The sequence below is a fragment of the Pantherophis guttatus genome, chromosome 4, assembly GCF_059756535.1.
Source record: "Pantherophis guttatus breed Tessera chromosome 4, ASM5975653v1, whole genome shotgun sequence".
NCBI lineage: Eukaryota > Metazoa > Chordata > Lepidosauria > Squamata > Colubridae > Pantherophis > Pantherophis guttatus.
In genome coordinates this window covers 154,319,306-154,335,174 of record NC_142066.1, presented here as the reverse complement: position 1 = coordinate 154,335,174, position 15,869 = coordinate 154,319,306, and the positions used below count along the sequence as shown (strand labels likewise).

At 40.7% G+C, this 15,869-nt stretch overlaps 1 protein-coding gene across 2 annotated transcripts in view; it reads left to right on the top strand.

Moving 5' to 3' along the window:
- Positions 1–15,869, top strand: part of LOC117654825 (mitogen-activated protein kinase kinase kinase 3-like) — a 100,263-nt gene that overhangs the window by 70,744 nt on the left and 13,650 nt on the right. For both annotated transcript variants that reach the window (XM_034401748.3, XM_034401746.3), the window contains exons 11-13: positions 3,348–3,437; positions 11,441–11,638; positions 14,015–14,163. In XM_034401748.3, coding sequence (XP_034257639.1) covers positions 3,348–3,437; positions 11,441–11,638; positions 14,015–14,163 — 437 coding nt within the window. The remainder of the gene's footprint in view (positions 1–3,347; positions 3,438–11,440; positions 11,639–14,014; positions 14,164–15,869) is intronic.

Genomic DNA, 15,869 nt, shown 5'->3' with positions numbered 1-15,869 from the left:
CCTGTACCCAAAGTCTCACCAAAATCTTAGAAGGCTAAAAACGAGTGGGAATTGCCGTAATGCAAGAATGTAAAAAAAAGAAGAAGTCATAACTAAACATTTAGAAGGATATCTGGCCAGAGGAAGAGAATTATGGCAGGCCTCTCCCACGCTTCTGTCGGACAGTCCCAGAAAACGGGGATCTTCCATGAACCGAAGTGTTCATTATCTGATATTTTCCTTGCAGAGTTGATTCTGGATAATCAGCTCGACTTCAAGGTCCCTTGTCTAGCTGGTGAAATCAGTGGAACATTTGTTCAGTGTTAATGTTATCATGACCTCTCCTATTAAAAAAATGAATATATGGCAAAGGGCCCAGGCATGATTTAAAAAAGGAGAAAGAGGGAGGGAGAGAGAGGAAGAGAGAAAGAAAGAAAGAAAAGAAAGAAAGAGAAAGAGAGAAAATAGATAGATAGATAGATAGATAGATAGATAGATAGATAGATAGATGAAGGAAGGAAGAAAAAGGAAAGAGAAAAAGGAAGGAAGGAGGGGAGAAGAAAGAAAGAAAGAAAGAAAGAAAGAAAGAAAGAAAGAAAGAGAGAAAATAGATAGAAGATAGATAAATAGATAGACAGACAGACAGACAGACAGACAGATAGATAGATAGATAGATAGATAGATGAAGGAAGGAAGGAAGAAAAAGGAAAGAGAAGAAGGAAGGAGGGGAGGGAGAAGAAAGAAAGAAAGAAAGAGAAAAAAGATAGATAGATAGATAGATAGATAGATAGATAGATAGATAGATAGATAGATAGATAGATAGATAGATGAAGGAAGGAAGGAAGAAAAAGGAAAGAGAAGAAGGAAGGAGGGGAGGGAGAAGAAAGAAAGAAAGAAAGAGAAAAAAGATAGATAGATAGATAGATAGATAGATAGATAGATAGATAGATAGATGAAGGAAGGAAGAAAAAGAAAGAGAAAGAGAAAAAGGAAGGAGGGGAGGGAGGAGAGAGAAAGAAAGAAAGGAAAAGGGAAGGAAGGAAGGAAGGAAGGAAGGAAGGAAGGAAGGAAGGAAGGAAGGAAAGTAAGTGTTTGGCTTGAGGTCATATTGCGTTGCACCAAATGTTGGAAGCAGATTTCAGAGTTAGGTTGTGGGACTTTGGGAATTTTTAATATGCCTCCAGGGTGTAGAGTTCTAGTTTTTAATTAAGCTTTCATTCGCCTGATCCCCAAGTGTCCTGCTCACTCGACTACCCCCCCCCCGCCCCCCCGTTTCTTTCATATTCATTACGGGCTGCGTCGACATCTTTCGCTTCAAGAACATTGCATTAAGGGAGAAACAGCTGAATTGTCTTAGGAGAGGATGGTCAACCAGTGGTTAAGCGATGTGGAGAATGAGAAAGATTTATAATAACTGGGCTTAAACGGGGCTGTTTAAGGCAGCATAAGGAAACAAAATGAAATTTTAGCCTTTTGTAACTATTCTCCTGGCTGCGACATTTGCTTTCCGTAACAGATTCCTTTATCTTCTTTTTGTTTTGTAAAAAAATATATATTGTTTTCAACAAGTGGGCCATTTCTCATTTATCTTAGTCACGTGCCTTATCTTGGAGAAGCTGCTAAGAGCTTCCATGTCCAGATATTGGCAATAAGAAAAACAAGAGCCATTTTGATGTAATAGTTAAGGCCCCAAGCTAGAAATCAGGAGCCTGTGAATTCTAGTTCCCATTCAGACACAAAAGCCAGCAGGGGAACTTTGGGCCAATCACCAGGAGCCTGTGAGTTCTAGTCCAGCCTCATGGAAGCCAGTTGGGGGATTGGGCCCATCGCTTTCTCTCAGCCAAACCTAGTTCACAGGATGGTTGGGAGAATGGGTATGTTTCGTGCCTGGAGTTATTTATAAAAATATTAAAAGCAGGTTAAAAATCGAATAAAAACTGCATTCAGGATGAAATAGCAGGTTCTACCATTCATTTTGCAAGTATATAAGTAGCGCTCAACTTACAACTGTACGTTTATAATGAAGTTACGGCAATGAAAAAAGTGAGCGACAACTGTTTTTCACACTTATGACCATTGCAGCATTCCCATGGTCATGTGATCAAAATTCAGGCGCTTGGCAACTGACTTTTATGGTGTTTATGGCGGTTGCAGAGTCGTGCAATCCCATTTTATAATCTCCGCAGCTGGCTTCCAACAGGCAAAGTTGATGGGGGAAGGCCAGATTTGCTTAACGGCTGCATGATTCATAGAAGAACTGCACTGATTCATTTAACGACTGCGGCAGAAAGAGTTGTAAAACGAGGAAAACTCACTTAGCAACTTCCTTGCTGTGCCACGGAAATTTTGGGCTGTCGTGTAAATATTACAGACAAAAATTATGCGTGTGACGTTTTTCGAATAAACCTAGGCCGCAGGGATGAAATGAGCATGCTGGAGTGATTAAAAAAAAAATCTTTTCATGCTTTTCTTCATGGGTAAAAGTAATGGGAGGGACTCTCTACATGGGGCTTCCCTTGAGGAGCACCCGGAGGCTCCAACTGGCGCAGAGTGCGGCCGCGCGGGTGGTAATGGGAGCGTCATGGCGCTCCCATGTGACACCTCTCCTGCGTGAGCTGCACTGGCTCCCGGTGGTCTTCCGGGTGCGCTTCAAGGTTTTGGTTACCACCTTTAGAGCGCTCCATGGCTTAGGACCTGGTTATCTACGGGACCACCTACTACCACCAATAGCCTCCCACCGGCCAGTACGCTCTCATAGAGAGGGATTCCTCCGGGTGCCGTCAGCCAAACAGTGTCGGCTGGCGACCCCTAGGGGGAGAGCCTTCTCTGTGGGGGCACCTACCGTCTGGAATGAGCTCCCCCCAGAGATACGGAGGATCCCAGATCTGCGCACCTTCCGCCGCGCTATGAAGTCTTTTTTATTCCATCAAGCGGGCTTGGCCTAATCTCCTCCTTCTTTTAATATGTAAATTTTAATCTGTTTTTAAATTATTGGGGTGTTTTAATTTGTCTGGGCCAAAATGATTTAATTTGATTTTATCTGGTTTTTAAATTTTTTGTATTTATGTATTTTATTGTTTGGCTGTTCACCGTCCTGAGTCCTTCGGGAGTAGGGCGGTATACAAATCAAATAAACTAAACTAAACTAAACTAAACTAAACTAAACTAAACTAAACTAAACTAAACTAAACTAAACTAAACTAAACTAAACTAAACTAAAGAACACTCTATTATTTAATTCTCTCTCTTAAGTCAACTTTTAACTGGGGTTAGACTCTGGAAGGGCTCCTCTTGGATTTCATTGGCAGGAGGGAGTGAAGCAGGCCAGCATTTTCCATCTTTTTACCTTGTTCTTCTTTCTTGGACAGATTTCAATATCCCGTTTTGTGACCGAGGAAAAGGCGGCACTTTTCCAAGGCAGTATCATCTCTCTCAGAGTCGCAAGGATTACAATGATGGTAAGCTCAAACAAGAGTCTTTATTGCTTTCGAACAAGAACGTATGAAAGCAAGGGAGGTGCCTGCACAGCAGTCTCAAAAAAGGCAGCATGGCGGATGTGAAGGTATGATGAGAACAGTCGCCTTGAAGGGGAGATGGCCGGCATGAAAGAAAAGAGAGAGAGAGAGAGAAAGGAGGGAGGGAGAGAAGGAGGGAGAAAAAGAGGAAGAAAGAGAGAGGAGGGGGAGGGAGGGAGGGAGAAAGAAAAAAAGAGAGATAGAAAGGAGAGAGGGATGGAGAAAAAGAGAAAGTGAAGAGGGGAGGGAGGGAGGGAGAAAGAAAGGAGGGAAGGAGAAAAAGAGAGAAAGAAAAGGAACGAAAGAAAAAAGATGGAAAGAAAGAAAAAAGAAAAGAGGAAGAAGGAAGCAGGGAAGAAAATGAAAGAAAAAAGAGGAGATAGAGAAAGAAAGAAAGAAAAAAATATAAGAATCAGAAAAAAAGAAGAGAGGGAGGGAGGGAGAAAGGAGAAGGAGAGACCGAAAGAAAAGAAGGAAAAAGAAAAGAGGAAGAAGGAAGCAAGGAAGGAAATGAAAGAAAAAAGGAGATAGAGAAAGAAAGAAAGAAAAAATATAAGAATCAGAAAAAAAGAAAGAGAGGGAGGGAGGGAGAAAGGAGAGGGAGAGACCGAAAGAAAAGAAGGAAGAAAGAAAAGAGGAAGAAGGAAGCAAGGAAGGAAATGAAAGTTGTGCCTCTGGAAGTTGTGGGTGTCCCAAGTTTTTAAGAGGAGGCTGGACAACCATTTGTCTAAAATGGTGTAGCGTCTCCTGCCTGAGTAGGGGGTTGGACTGGAAGACCTCCAAGGTTCCCTTTCAACTCTGTTATTCTGTTAAAATAAAGACACTGAAGAAAGCAACAGCTTCCTGTGTCCGTCTTCCTTTAAAGATTATTTTTTTATAGCCAGCCTAAAATCAGCCTTGTTAAAGAACAAATTAAACATGTGTTTCTTGGAAGAGCAGTTTCCACATTTACAGCTGTGGTAGCTGAACATTATAAAACAGAATTCCAACATATGTGAAGGACACATTTTGGAGTATCAAATATGTAAACGAGATAGAGAGAGATAGAAATAGAAACAAAGCCTTTTTGGTCTAGAGGTTAAGCCACCCAGCTAGAAAGCCAGGGACCTTGAATTCAAATCCTGCCTTAGCCGGTAAAGACAGCTGGGTGATCTTCGGCCTGTTTCCTCTTCTGATAGCCCATCCCACCTCAGAGATGTTATTGGGTGGATAAATAGAAGATGTTGGGATATGTTCACAGCCTTATTTGCAAAAAATGATGAAGTGGGAAACAAAGGAAGAAGAAAAAAAGGCAGAAGAAATCCAGCATCTATTTTCTACCCTGTTCCCCCCCAAAATAAGACATCCCCTGATAATAAGCCCAATTGGGTTTTTGAGCGCATGGCAATAAGGCCAAGCGCTTATTTCAGGGTTCAAACAAATATAAGACAGGGTCTTAATTTTGGGGAAACATGGTAGATAGATAGATAGATTTTTTTTTAAAAAAAATTGATTTATATGCCGCCCTTCTCCGGAGATTCAGGGCGGCTTACAATGCGTTAAGCAATAGATGATAGATAGATAGATGATTGATAGATAGATAGATAGATAGATAGATAGATAGATAGATAGATAGATAGATACCCTGTTTCCCCCAAAATAAGACATCCCCTGATAATAAGACCAATTGGGTTTTTGAGTGCATAAGGCCAAGCGCTTATTTCAGGGTTCAAACAAATATAAGACAGGGTCTTAATTTTGGGGAAACATGGTAGATAGATAGATAGATAGATAGATAGATAGATAGATAGATAGATAGATTTTTTTTTAAAAAAAATTGATTTATATGCCGCCCTTCTCCGGAGATTCAGGGCGGCTTACAATGCGTTAAGCAATAGATGATAGATAGATAGATGATTGATAGATAGATAGATAGATGATAGATAGATACCCTGTTTCCCCCAAAATAAGACATCCCCTGATAATAAGACCAATTGGGTTTTTGAGTGCATAAGGCCAAGCGCTTATTTCAGGGTTCAAACAAATATAAGACAGGGTCTTAATTTTGCGGAAACATGGTAGATAGATAGATAGATAGATTTTTTTTTTAAAAAAATTGATTTATATGCCGCCCTTCTCCGGAGATTCAGGGCGGCTTACAATGCGTTAAGCAATAGATGATAGATAGATAGATGATTGATAGATAGATAGATAGATGATAGATAGATACCCTGTTTCCCCCAAAATAAGACATCCCCTGATAATAAGACCAATTGGGTTTTTGAGTGCATAAGGCCAAGCGCTTATTTCAGGGTTCAAACAAATATAAGACAGGGTCTTAATTTTGGGGAAACATGGTAGATAGATAGATAGATAGATAGATAGATAGATAGATAGATAGATAGATAGATAGATTTTTTTTAAAAAAAAATTGATTTATATGCCGCCCTTCTCCGGAGATTCAGGGCGGCTTACAATGCGTTAAGCAATAGATGATAGATAGATAGATGATTGATAGATAGATAGATAGATAGATAGATAGATAGATAGATAGATAGATACCCTGTTTCCCCCAAAATAAGACATCCCCTGATAATAAGACCAATTGGGTTTTTGAGTGCATAAGGCCAAGCGCTTATTTCAGGGTTCAAACAAATATAAGACAGGGTCTTAATTTTGGGAAAACATGGTAGATAGATAGATAGATAGATAGATAGATTTTTTTTAAAAAAAAAAAATTGATTTATATGCCGCCCTTCTCCGGAGATTCAGGGCGGCTTACAATGCGTTAAGCAATAGATGATAGATAGATAGATGATTGATAGATAGATAGATAGATAGATAGATAGATAGATAGATGATAGATAGATACCCTGTTTCCCCCAAAATAAGACATCCCCTGATAATAAGACCAATTGGGTTTTTGAGTGCATAAGGCCAAGCGCTTATTTCAGGGTTCAAACAAATATAAGACAGGGTCTTAATTTTGGGGAAACATGGTAGATAGATAGATAGATAGATAGATAGATAGATAGATAGATAGATTTTTTTTAAAAAAAAATTGATTTATATGCCGCCCTTCTCCGGAGATTCAGGGCGGCTTACAATGCGTTAAGCAATAGATGATAGATAGATAGATGATTGATAGATAGATAGATAGATAGATAGATAGATAGATAGATAGATACCCTGTTTCCCCCAAAATAAGACATCCCCTGATAATAAGACCAATTGGGTTTTTGAGTGCATAAGGCCAAGCGCTTATTTCAGGGTTCAAACAAATATAAGACAGGGTCTTAATTTTGGGAAAACATGGTAGATAGATAGATAGATAGATAGATTTTTTTTTAAAAAAAAAATTGATTTATATGCCGCCCTTCTCCGGAGATTCAGGGCGGCTTACAATGCGTTAAGCAATAGATGATAGATAGATAGATGATTGATAGATAGATAGATAGATAGATAGATAGATAGATAGATAGATAGATAGATGATAGATAGATACCCTGTTTCCCCCAAAATAAGACATCCCCTGATAATAAGACCAATTGGGTTTTTGAGTGCATAAGGCCAAGCGCTTATTTCAGGGTTCAAACAAATATAAGACAGGGTCTTAATTTTGGGGAAACATGGTAGATAGATAGATAGATAGATTTTTTTTAAAAAAAAAATGATTTATATGCCGCCCTTCTCCGGAGATTCAGGGCGGCTTACAATGCGTTAAGCAATAGATGATAGATAGATAGATAGATGATAGATAGATAGATAGATAGATAGATAGATAGATAGATAGATGATTGATAGATAGATAGATAGATGATAGATAGATACCCTGTTTCCCCCAAAATAAGACATCCCCTGATAATAAGACCAATTGGGTTTTTGAGTGCATAAGGCCAAGCGCTTATTTCAGGGTTCAAACAAATATAAGACAGGGTCTTAATTTTGGGGAAACATGGTAGATAGATAGATAGATAGATAGATAGATAGATAGATAGATAGATAGATTTTTTTTAAAAAAAATTGATTTATATGCCGCCCTTCTCCGGAGATTCAGGGCGGCTTACAATGCGTTAAGCAATAGATGATAGATAGATAGATGATTGATAGATAGATAGATAGATAGATAGATAGATAGATAGATAGATAGATACCCTGTTTCCCCCAAAATAAGACATCCCCTGATAATAAGACCAATTGGGTTTTTGAGTGCATAAGGCCAAGCGCTTATTTCAGGGTTCAAACAAATATAAGACAGGGTCTTAATTTTGGGAAAACATGGTAGATAGATATTTATTTTATTTTTATTTTATATTGGATTTCTATACCGCCCTTCTCCCTAAGGACTCAGGGCGGTGTACAGCCAAATTAAAAAAAACATGCAGAACAAATATTAAAAACAATTAAAAGATATATAAATTTGGCCCAATTAAAACTCATTTACCAATTAAAAACGTTTAAAACATTTAAAAACAGTTAAAAATTTCATCTTAAGCCAGCCCGGCTTGTTTAAATAAATGGGTTTTAAGGGCGCGACGGAAGGCACTGAGGTCTTGGATTCTCCTTATCTCTGGGGGGAGCTGATTCCAGAGGGTAGGTGCCCCCACAGAGAAGGCTCTCCCCCTGGGGGTCACCAGCCTACATTGTCTGGCTGATGGCACCCCAAGGAGGCCCTCTCTGTGGGAGCGCACGGGTCGATGGGAGGTCGTTGGTAGCAGCAGGCGGTCTCGAAGATAGCTAGGCCCTATGCCATGGAGCGCTTTAAAGGTGATAACCAACACCTTGAAGCGCACCCGGAAGACAACTGGGAGCCAGTGCAGCTCGCGCAGGAGCGGTGTTACATGGGAGCGCCATGCTGCTCCCGTCACTACCCGCGCTGCTGCGTTCTGGACCAGCTGGAGCCTCCGGGTGCTCCTCAAGGGGAGCCCCATGTAGAGAGCGTTGCAATAGTCAAGGCGAGAGGTGACGAGGGCGTGAGTGACTGTGCACAGGGAATCCCGATCAAGAAAGGGCCGCAACTGGCGAATCAGGCGAACCTGACAAAAGGTCCCCCTGGTTACAGCCGTCAGATGTTCCTCCAAGGACAGCTGCATATCCAGGAGGACTCCCAGATTGCGAGCCCTCTCTGTGGGGGCCAATGACTCGCCCCCAATAGTCAGTGATGGAGTCAACTGACTATATCGGGATGCCGGGAGCCACAGCCACTCAGTCTTGGAAGGGTTGAGCTTGAGCCTGTTCCTCCCCATCCAGACCCGTACAGCCTCCAGGCGCTGGGACATCACTTCAAGGGCATCGTTGGGGTGGCCTGGGGTGGAGATGTACAGCTGGGTGTCATCAGCGTACTGGTGGTATCTCACCCCAAAGCCACGGATGATCTCACCCAGCGGCTTCACATAAATGTTGAACAGAAGGGGCGAGAGGACCGATCCCTGCGGCACTCCACAAATGAGAGGCCTCGAGGTCGACCTCTGCCCCCCTGCCAACACAAACTGCGACCGGTCGGAGAGAAAGGAGGAGAACCACCGCAACACGGTGCCTCCCACCCCCAACTCTTCCAGCCGGTGCAGCATGATACCATGGTCGATGGTATCAAAAGCCGCTGAGAGGTCTAACAGGACCAGAACAGAGGAACAACCCCTGTCCCGAGCCCTCCAGAGATCATCAACCAACGCGACCAATGCCGTTTCTGTGCTGTGCCCAGACCTGAAACCCGACTGGAACGGATCTAGATAAGATGTTTCCTCCAGGAATTGCGGAAACTGTCGTGCGACCACACTCTCAACAACCTTCGCCATAAAGCGAAGGTTGGAGACAGGACGATAGTTGGCCAATATTGCCGGATCCAGGGACGGCTTCTTGAGGAGAGGCCTCACCACCGCCTCTTTCAAGGCGGTGGGGAAGTAACCCTCACTCAACGAAGCGTTGATAACACCCTGGAGCCAGCCTCGTGTAACCTCCCGGGAAGCCAGTACCAACCAGGAGGGACACGGGTCCAGTAAACATGTGGCCGCACTAAGTCTCCCCAAAATCCTGTCCACATCATCAGGAGTCACAGCATCAAACTCCTCCCAGATAACATTCTCAAGACTATTCCTCGTCACCCTGCCCTGATCTACCCAGTCAGAGTCCAAATCCCCCCGGGATAGATAGATAGATAGATAGATAGATTTTTTTTAAAAAAAAAAAATTGATTTATATGCCGCCCTTCTCCGGAGATTCAGGGCGGCTTACAATGCGTTAAGCAATAGATGATAGATAGATAGATGATAGATAGATAGATAGATAGATAGATAGATGATAGATAGATACCCTGTTTCCCCCAAAATAAGACATCCCCTGATAATAAGACCAATTGGGTTTTTGAGTGCATAAGGCCAAGCGCTTATTTCAGGGTTCAAACAAATATAAGACAGGGTCTTAATTTTGGGGAAACATGGTAGATAGATAGATAGATAGATTTTTTTAAAAAAAAAATTGATTTATATGCCGCCCTTCTCCGGAGATTCAGGGCGGCTTACAATGCGTTAAGCAATAGATGATAGATAGATAGATAGATGATAGATAGATAGATAGATAGATAGATAGATAGATAGATAGATAGATGATAGATAGATACCCTGTTTCCCCCAAAATAAGACATCCCCTGATAATAAGACCAATTGGGTTTTTGAGTGCATAAGGCCAAGCGCTTATTTCAGGGTTCAAACAAATATAAGACAGGGTCTTAATTTTGGGGAAACATGGTAGATAGATAGATAGATAGATTTTTTTTTTAAAAAAAATTGATTTATATGCCGCCCTTCTCCGGAGATTCAGGGCGGCTTACAATGCGTTAAGCAATAGATGATAGATAGATAGATGATTGATAGATAGATAGATAGATAGATAGATAGATAGATAGATAGATACCCTGTTTCCCCCAAAATAAAACATCCCCTGATAATAAGCTCAATCAGGCTTTTGAGCGCATGGCAATAAGGCCAAGCGCTTATTTCAGGGTTCAAAAAAATATATAAGACAGGGTCTTATTTTCGGGGAAACACGGTATTACCTCAGAATTCAGGACATGGAATAGTGTTCTCAAATGATTGGAAAGTGGTATCTTCCACTAACTTCAGACCATTTCTTGATCCTTGTTGAACATCACAAAAAATTTCTAGTAGAAAAGAGAACATGGAAGAAGAGATAGTTCCATAGAGCCTTCATTTCAGGAGAGGTTAAATAAATTTGGGGGGGAATTACTTTCATTGGGATTCCCATACCACTTTCATTGGGATCTCAGCTGTCCTGTGAATCATGGGATTATTTGATTTAAGAAATTAAGTTAGAAGGATACATCAAGATGATTCAAAAATTGGACAAGATGATTTTGCTCAAGCAAAACACTTGAAGACTTGAACAGTTTGAAGGACACCCATCTTTAAAAAATAAGCTATATTCCTGTTCAGTCAACACACACATGGAGGGACACTGCACATAAATGTAAGAAACTTTTAGGACAAGCTCGGTTAATGTACAGGTAGGCCTTGACTAACAACGATTAGTGACCATTCAAAGTTACAAAGTCACTGAAAAAAGTGACTTATGACTATTTTTCCTTTGTATCATTCCCCCATGGTCATGTGATCAAAATCCAGATGCTCAGCCATTGGTTCATATTTATGACGGTGGCTGTGTCCCAGGGTAAGGTGATCCCGTTTTGCGACCTTCTGACAAGCAAAGTCAGAATGGGGAAACCAGATTCATTTAACAACCTGGTTACTAACTTATCAACTGCAGTGATTCACTTAACAGCTGAGGCAAGAAAGGTCGTACAACGGGGCAAAAATCACTTAACAAATGTCTCCCATAACAACAGAACTCCTGGGCTCCATTGTGGCCATAAGTTGAGGACCACTTCAATGAAAGCCTCGTGGTCTCAATTTTTATTTTATTTTTTTCTTGTTCTGTCTTTATTGCTTTCCAAGGCCGCAGAACGTTCCCCAGAAGTTACGCTCCTCCCGAGAACCTATTCCAGCTTCTGCCTTCCAGCCGAACCAAGAGCTTCAACGGAGACAGCAAGCTGATCACCATGCGGTACGAGGAACGGGGGAACAACAAGTGGTGGCACAATTGCGACAAGATCTTTGAAGGCTTTAGTTCTCCTTCTCCCAAGGCCAGGAACAGTAAGTCGTTTCAGAGTGAATGTCTGGTGGGTTATGTGGAATTCGTAGTTGGGAATTCATTGGTCATGTTCAATGCTATCTTGCACCCCTTGGGTCTTCACTCGGAGGAAGAACTTCAAGGTTGGCTGATAACATAGAAGTTGTGTGGGATGGGTGACTTTAGAGGGTGCTATTTGCGTTGAGTGGGAGGGGGAGGACACCCTTGAATGGCGGACAAACCATCCATTGTTTTCCGTTTTCAGAGATAAGGTGATAGTTCCAAGGACAGGACGAGAGCAGGTCTAGCAAAACAAGGCTTCTATTTTGACTTAAAAAGCCTTGAGGAAATTTGGACATTTGGACATCTTCCATAGTTGATGGTGCAGAGTTAAAACAAAAACCAAATGGCTCACAACTGCACCGTCTCCCCGATTTCCATTGCAAGACTTCCTTATAACTACCTCAATAGAATAAGAATAGAATAGAATAGAATAGAATAGAATAGAATAGAATAGAATAGAATAGAATAGAATAGAATAGAATAGAATAGAAAATAGGAATGGAATGGAATGGAATGGAATGGAATGGAATGGAATGGAATGGAATTGACTAAGAATAGAAATAGGAATGGGAATGGAATGGAATAGAATAAGAATAGAATAGAATAGAATAGAATAGAATAGAATAGAATAGAATAGAAAATAGGAATGGAATGGAATGGAATTGACTAAGAATAGAAATAGGAATGGAATAGAATAGAATAGAATAGAATAGAATAGAATAGAATAGAATAGAATAGAAAATAGGAATGGAATGGAATGGAATGGAATTGACTAAGAATAGAAATAGGAATGGAATGGAATAGAATAGAATAGAATAGAATAGAATAGAATAGAATAGAATAGAAAATTGGAATGGAATGGAATGGAATGGAATGGAATGGAATGGAATGGAATGGAATGGAATTGACTAAGAATAGAAATAGGAATGGAATGGAATAGAATAGAATAGAATAGAATAGAATAGAATAGAATAGAATAGAATAGAAAATAGGAATGGAATGGAATGGAATGGAATGGAATGGAATGGAATGGAATGGAATGGAATTGACTAAGAATAGAAATAGGAATGGAATAGAATAGAATAGAATAGAATAGAATAGAATAGAATAGAATAGAATAGAATAGAATAGAAAATAGGAATGGAATGGAATAAACAGAGTTGGAAGGGACCTTGGAGGTCTTCTAGTCCAACCCCCTGCCCAGGCAGGAAACCCTACACCACTTCAGACAAATGGTTATCCAACATCTTCTTAAAAATTCCCAGTATTGGAGCATTCACAACTTCTGGAGGCCAGTTGTTCCACTGATTAATTGTTCTAACTTTCAGGAAATTTCTCCTTAGTTCTAAAATGCTTCTCTCCTTGATTAGTTTCCCTCCATTATTCCTTCTTCTGGACTTCAGGTGCTTTGGAGAATAGCTTGACTCCCTCTTCTTTGGGGCTGCCCCTGAGATATTGGAAGACTGCCATCATGTCTCCCCTAGTCCTTCTCTTCATTAAATTAGACATACCCAGTTCCTGCAACCGTTCTTCATATGTTCCTCCGTGGTTTTGGACACGTATGGAACCAGGGTACCAATAGAAGAGAATATTTGTAGCTCAGGGTTGAACTACTGGGGAGTTCTTGGTGCTCTCTAAGCTTCTCCAGGGGACCCACAAGAAAAGAAATCAAGTTAATTGTAGATTGGTAGGGGCTTCCTAGCTTCAAATGCCAACCTGTATTTTAGACGTCTTAGCAACTAAGGGTAGAAACCAGAAGTACTAGGTGGCATTCAGATTTAGATGAAATCACTACAGGTTGTCCTTGACTTACAACACTTCATTTAGTATAACCAATCAAAATTACAACGGGGCTGAAAAAGTGACTTATGACTGTTTTTCACAGTTACGACTTTTGTAGCATTCCCAGGGTCATGTGATCAAAATTCAGACGCCTGGAAACAGGTTCGCATTTATGACCGTTGTTGTCTCCCAAGGTCATGTGATCCCCTTTTGCGACCTTCTGACGAATAAAACCAATGAGGAAACCAATGAGGATTCACTTAACAGCCAGATTACCTAATATATCAGCTGCAGTGGTTCACTTAACAACTGTGGCGAGAAAGGTCATAAAATGGGACAAAGCTCACCTAGCAACTGCCTCGCTTAACAACAGAGATTTTGGGCTCCATTATAGTCGTAAATCGAGGACTACCTGTAGATTCCACCTGGGGGGGGGGAATGGGTTTTCTCAGCATTGTACATGATCCATGCATAGTTGGAGATGTGAACGTCTGAGGAGCTGGAGTTGTGGGGAGTTTGTTCACCTGAATTTTCTTGCTTCTGCCCTCTTTTAGCACTGCAGGCCCCGGTGAATTGGAGGCTTGGGAAGCTGCTGGGCCGAGGAGCTTTTGGGGAAGTCTACCTCTGCTATGATGTTGACATCGGACGAGAGCTCTCTGTGAAGCAGGTGCCCTTTGACCCCGACAGTAAAGAGACCAGCAAAGTGAGTGTTCAGTCAGATAGAATGGAATAGAATAGAACAGTGTTTCTCAACCTTGGTAGCTTGAAGATGGGTGGACTTCAACTCCCAGGATTCCCCAGCCAGCAAATTCACCCATCTTCAAGCTTCCAAGGTTGAGAAACACTGGAATAGAACATGATTTTATTGACCAAGTGAGATTGGCCACACACAAGGAGTTTGTCTAGGGTGCATAAGGTCTTATGGTGCATGTAAACAGCAAGTGATTAAATCATAATCATAAAATACAATCATTGTAAATCTTGAAATACAACGCTCGGTGATAAATTAAGACCACTTTTGTTTTTCTCTCTCCCTATTCATCTGTGTATCTCCCCCTCTGTCTTTATATCTATCTATCTATCTATCTATCTATCTATCTATCCATCTTTTCTTCCTTCCTTCCTTTCTTTCTTTCTTTCTTTTTCTACCTGATTCTTATTCTACCTGATTCTTATTCTTTCTATCTCTATCTCTCTATCTCTACTATCTGTTTATCTATTTATTTATCTATCTATCTATATCTTTCCTTCCTTCCTTCCTTCCTTCCTTCCTTTCTTTCTATCTGATTCTTATTCTTTCTATCTCTATCTCTCTATCTCTACTATCTGTTTATCTATTTATTTATCTATCTATCTATATCTTTCCTTCCTTCCTTCCTTCCTTCCTTCCTTCCTTCCTTCCTATCTGATTCTTATTCTTTCTATCTCTATTTCTCTATCTCTATCTATCCATCTATCTATCTTTTCTTTCTTCCTTCCTTCCTTCCTTCCTTTCTATTTCTACCTGATTCGTATTCTACCTGATTCTTATTCTTTCTATCTCTATCTCTATCTATCTATCTTTCTTTCTTTCTTTCCTTCCTTCCTTTCTTTCTATCTGATTCTTATTGTTTCTATCTCTCTCTATCTGCTTATCTATCTATCTATCCATCCATCTTTCCTTTCTTTCTCTTTCTTTCTTTCTTTCTTTCTTTCTTTCTTTCTTTCTTTCTTTTCTTATTCTACCTGATTCTTATTCTACCTGATTCTTATTCTTTCTATCTCTATCTCTATCTCTCTATCTCTGTCTGATTATCTATCTTATCTATCTATCTATCTATCTATCTATCTATCTATCCATCCATCTATTTCTGTCTGTCTGTCCGTCTGTCTTTATCTATCTATCTATCTATATCTCCATCTAACCATCCATCCCTTGGATGTTTTTACCCAAATAGATTCAATTTCCTTAAGCCACGCAGTGGTATCATCGTGCATCGCAATCATCACAAATGGGCCATTTTATGGACTCGAGGGAGGCACAGGTCCCCCTCACCCACCCCCCAGTCGGGCCAGTAAATTGGGGTCTCATTCTGCTCACCCTTAAGTGGGCTTCCTGCAGTTGTGCTGCTTTAGAAAACCCCCACATTTCCAGTTACAATTCTAGGCTATTCCACAGCTACACAGTTCTTCCGTTTCAATTCCTGTCGTTTTTTGGGATTCAGACAGGAAACATTACTGGCCAAATATTGTTTAGAAGTGGAGTCAGTTTCCTGGAAAAGCCTTCAGATCTGCATGATGCTAACTTAAAGCTGTAGTAACATCTTGTTTGGGCTGTCGGTTTGCAAAGGAAGAAACAGTCCACTTTGAAGTTTTAAATTTGGATGCCAGATCTTGCTAAGAGCAAACGCTCGATACAGTTAGTCCTTG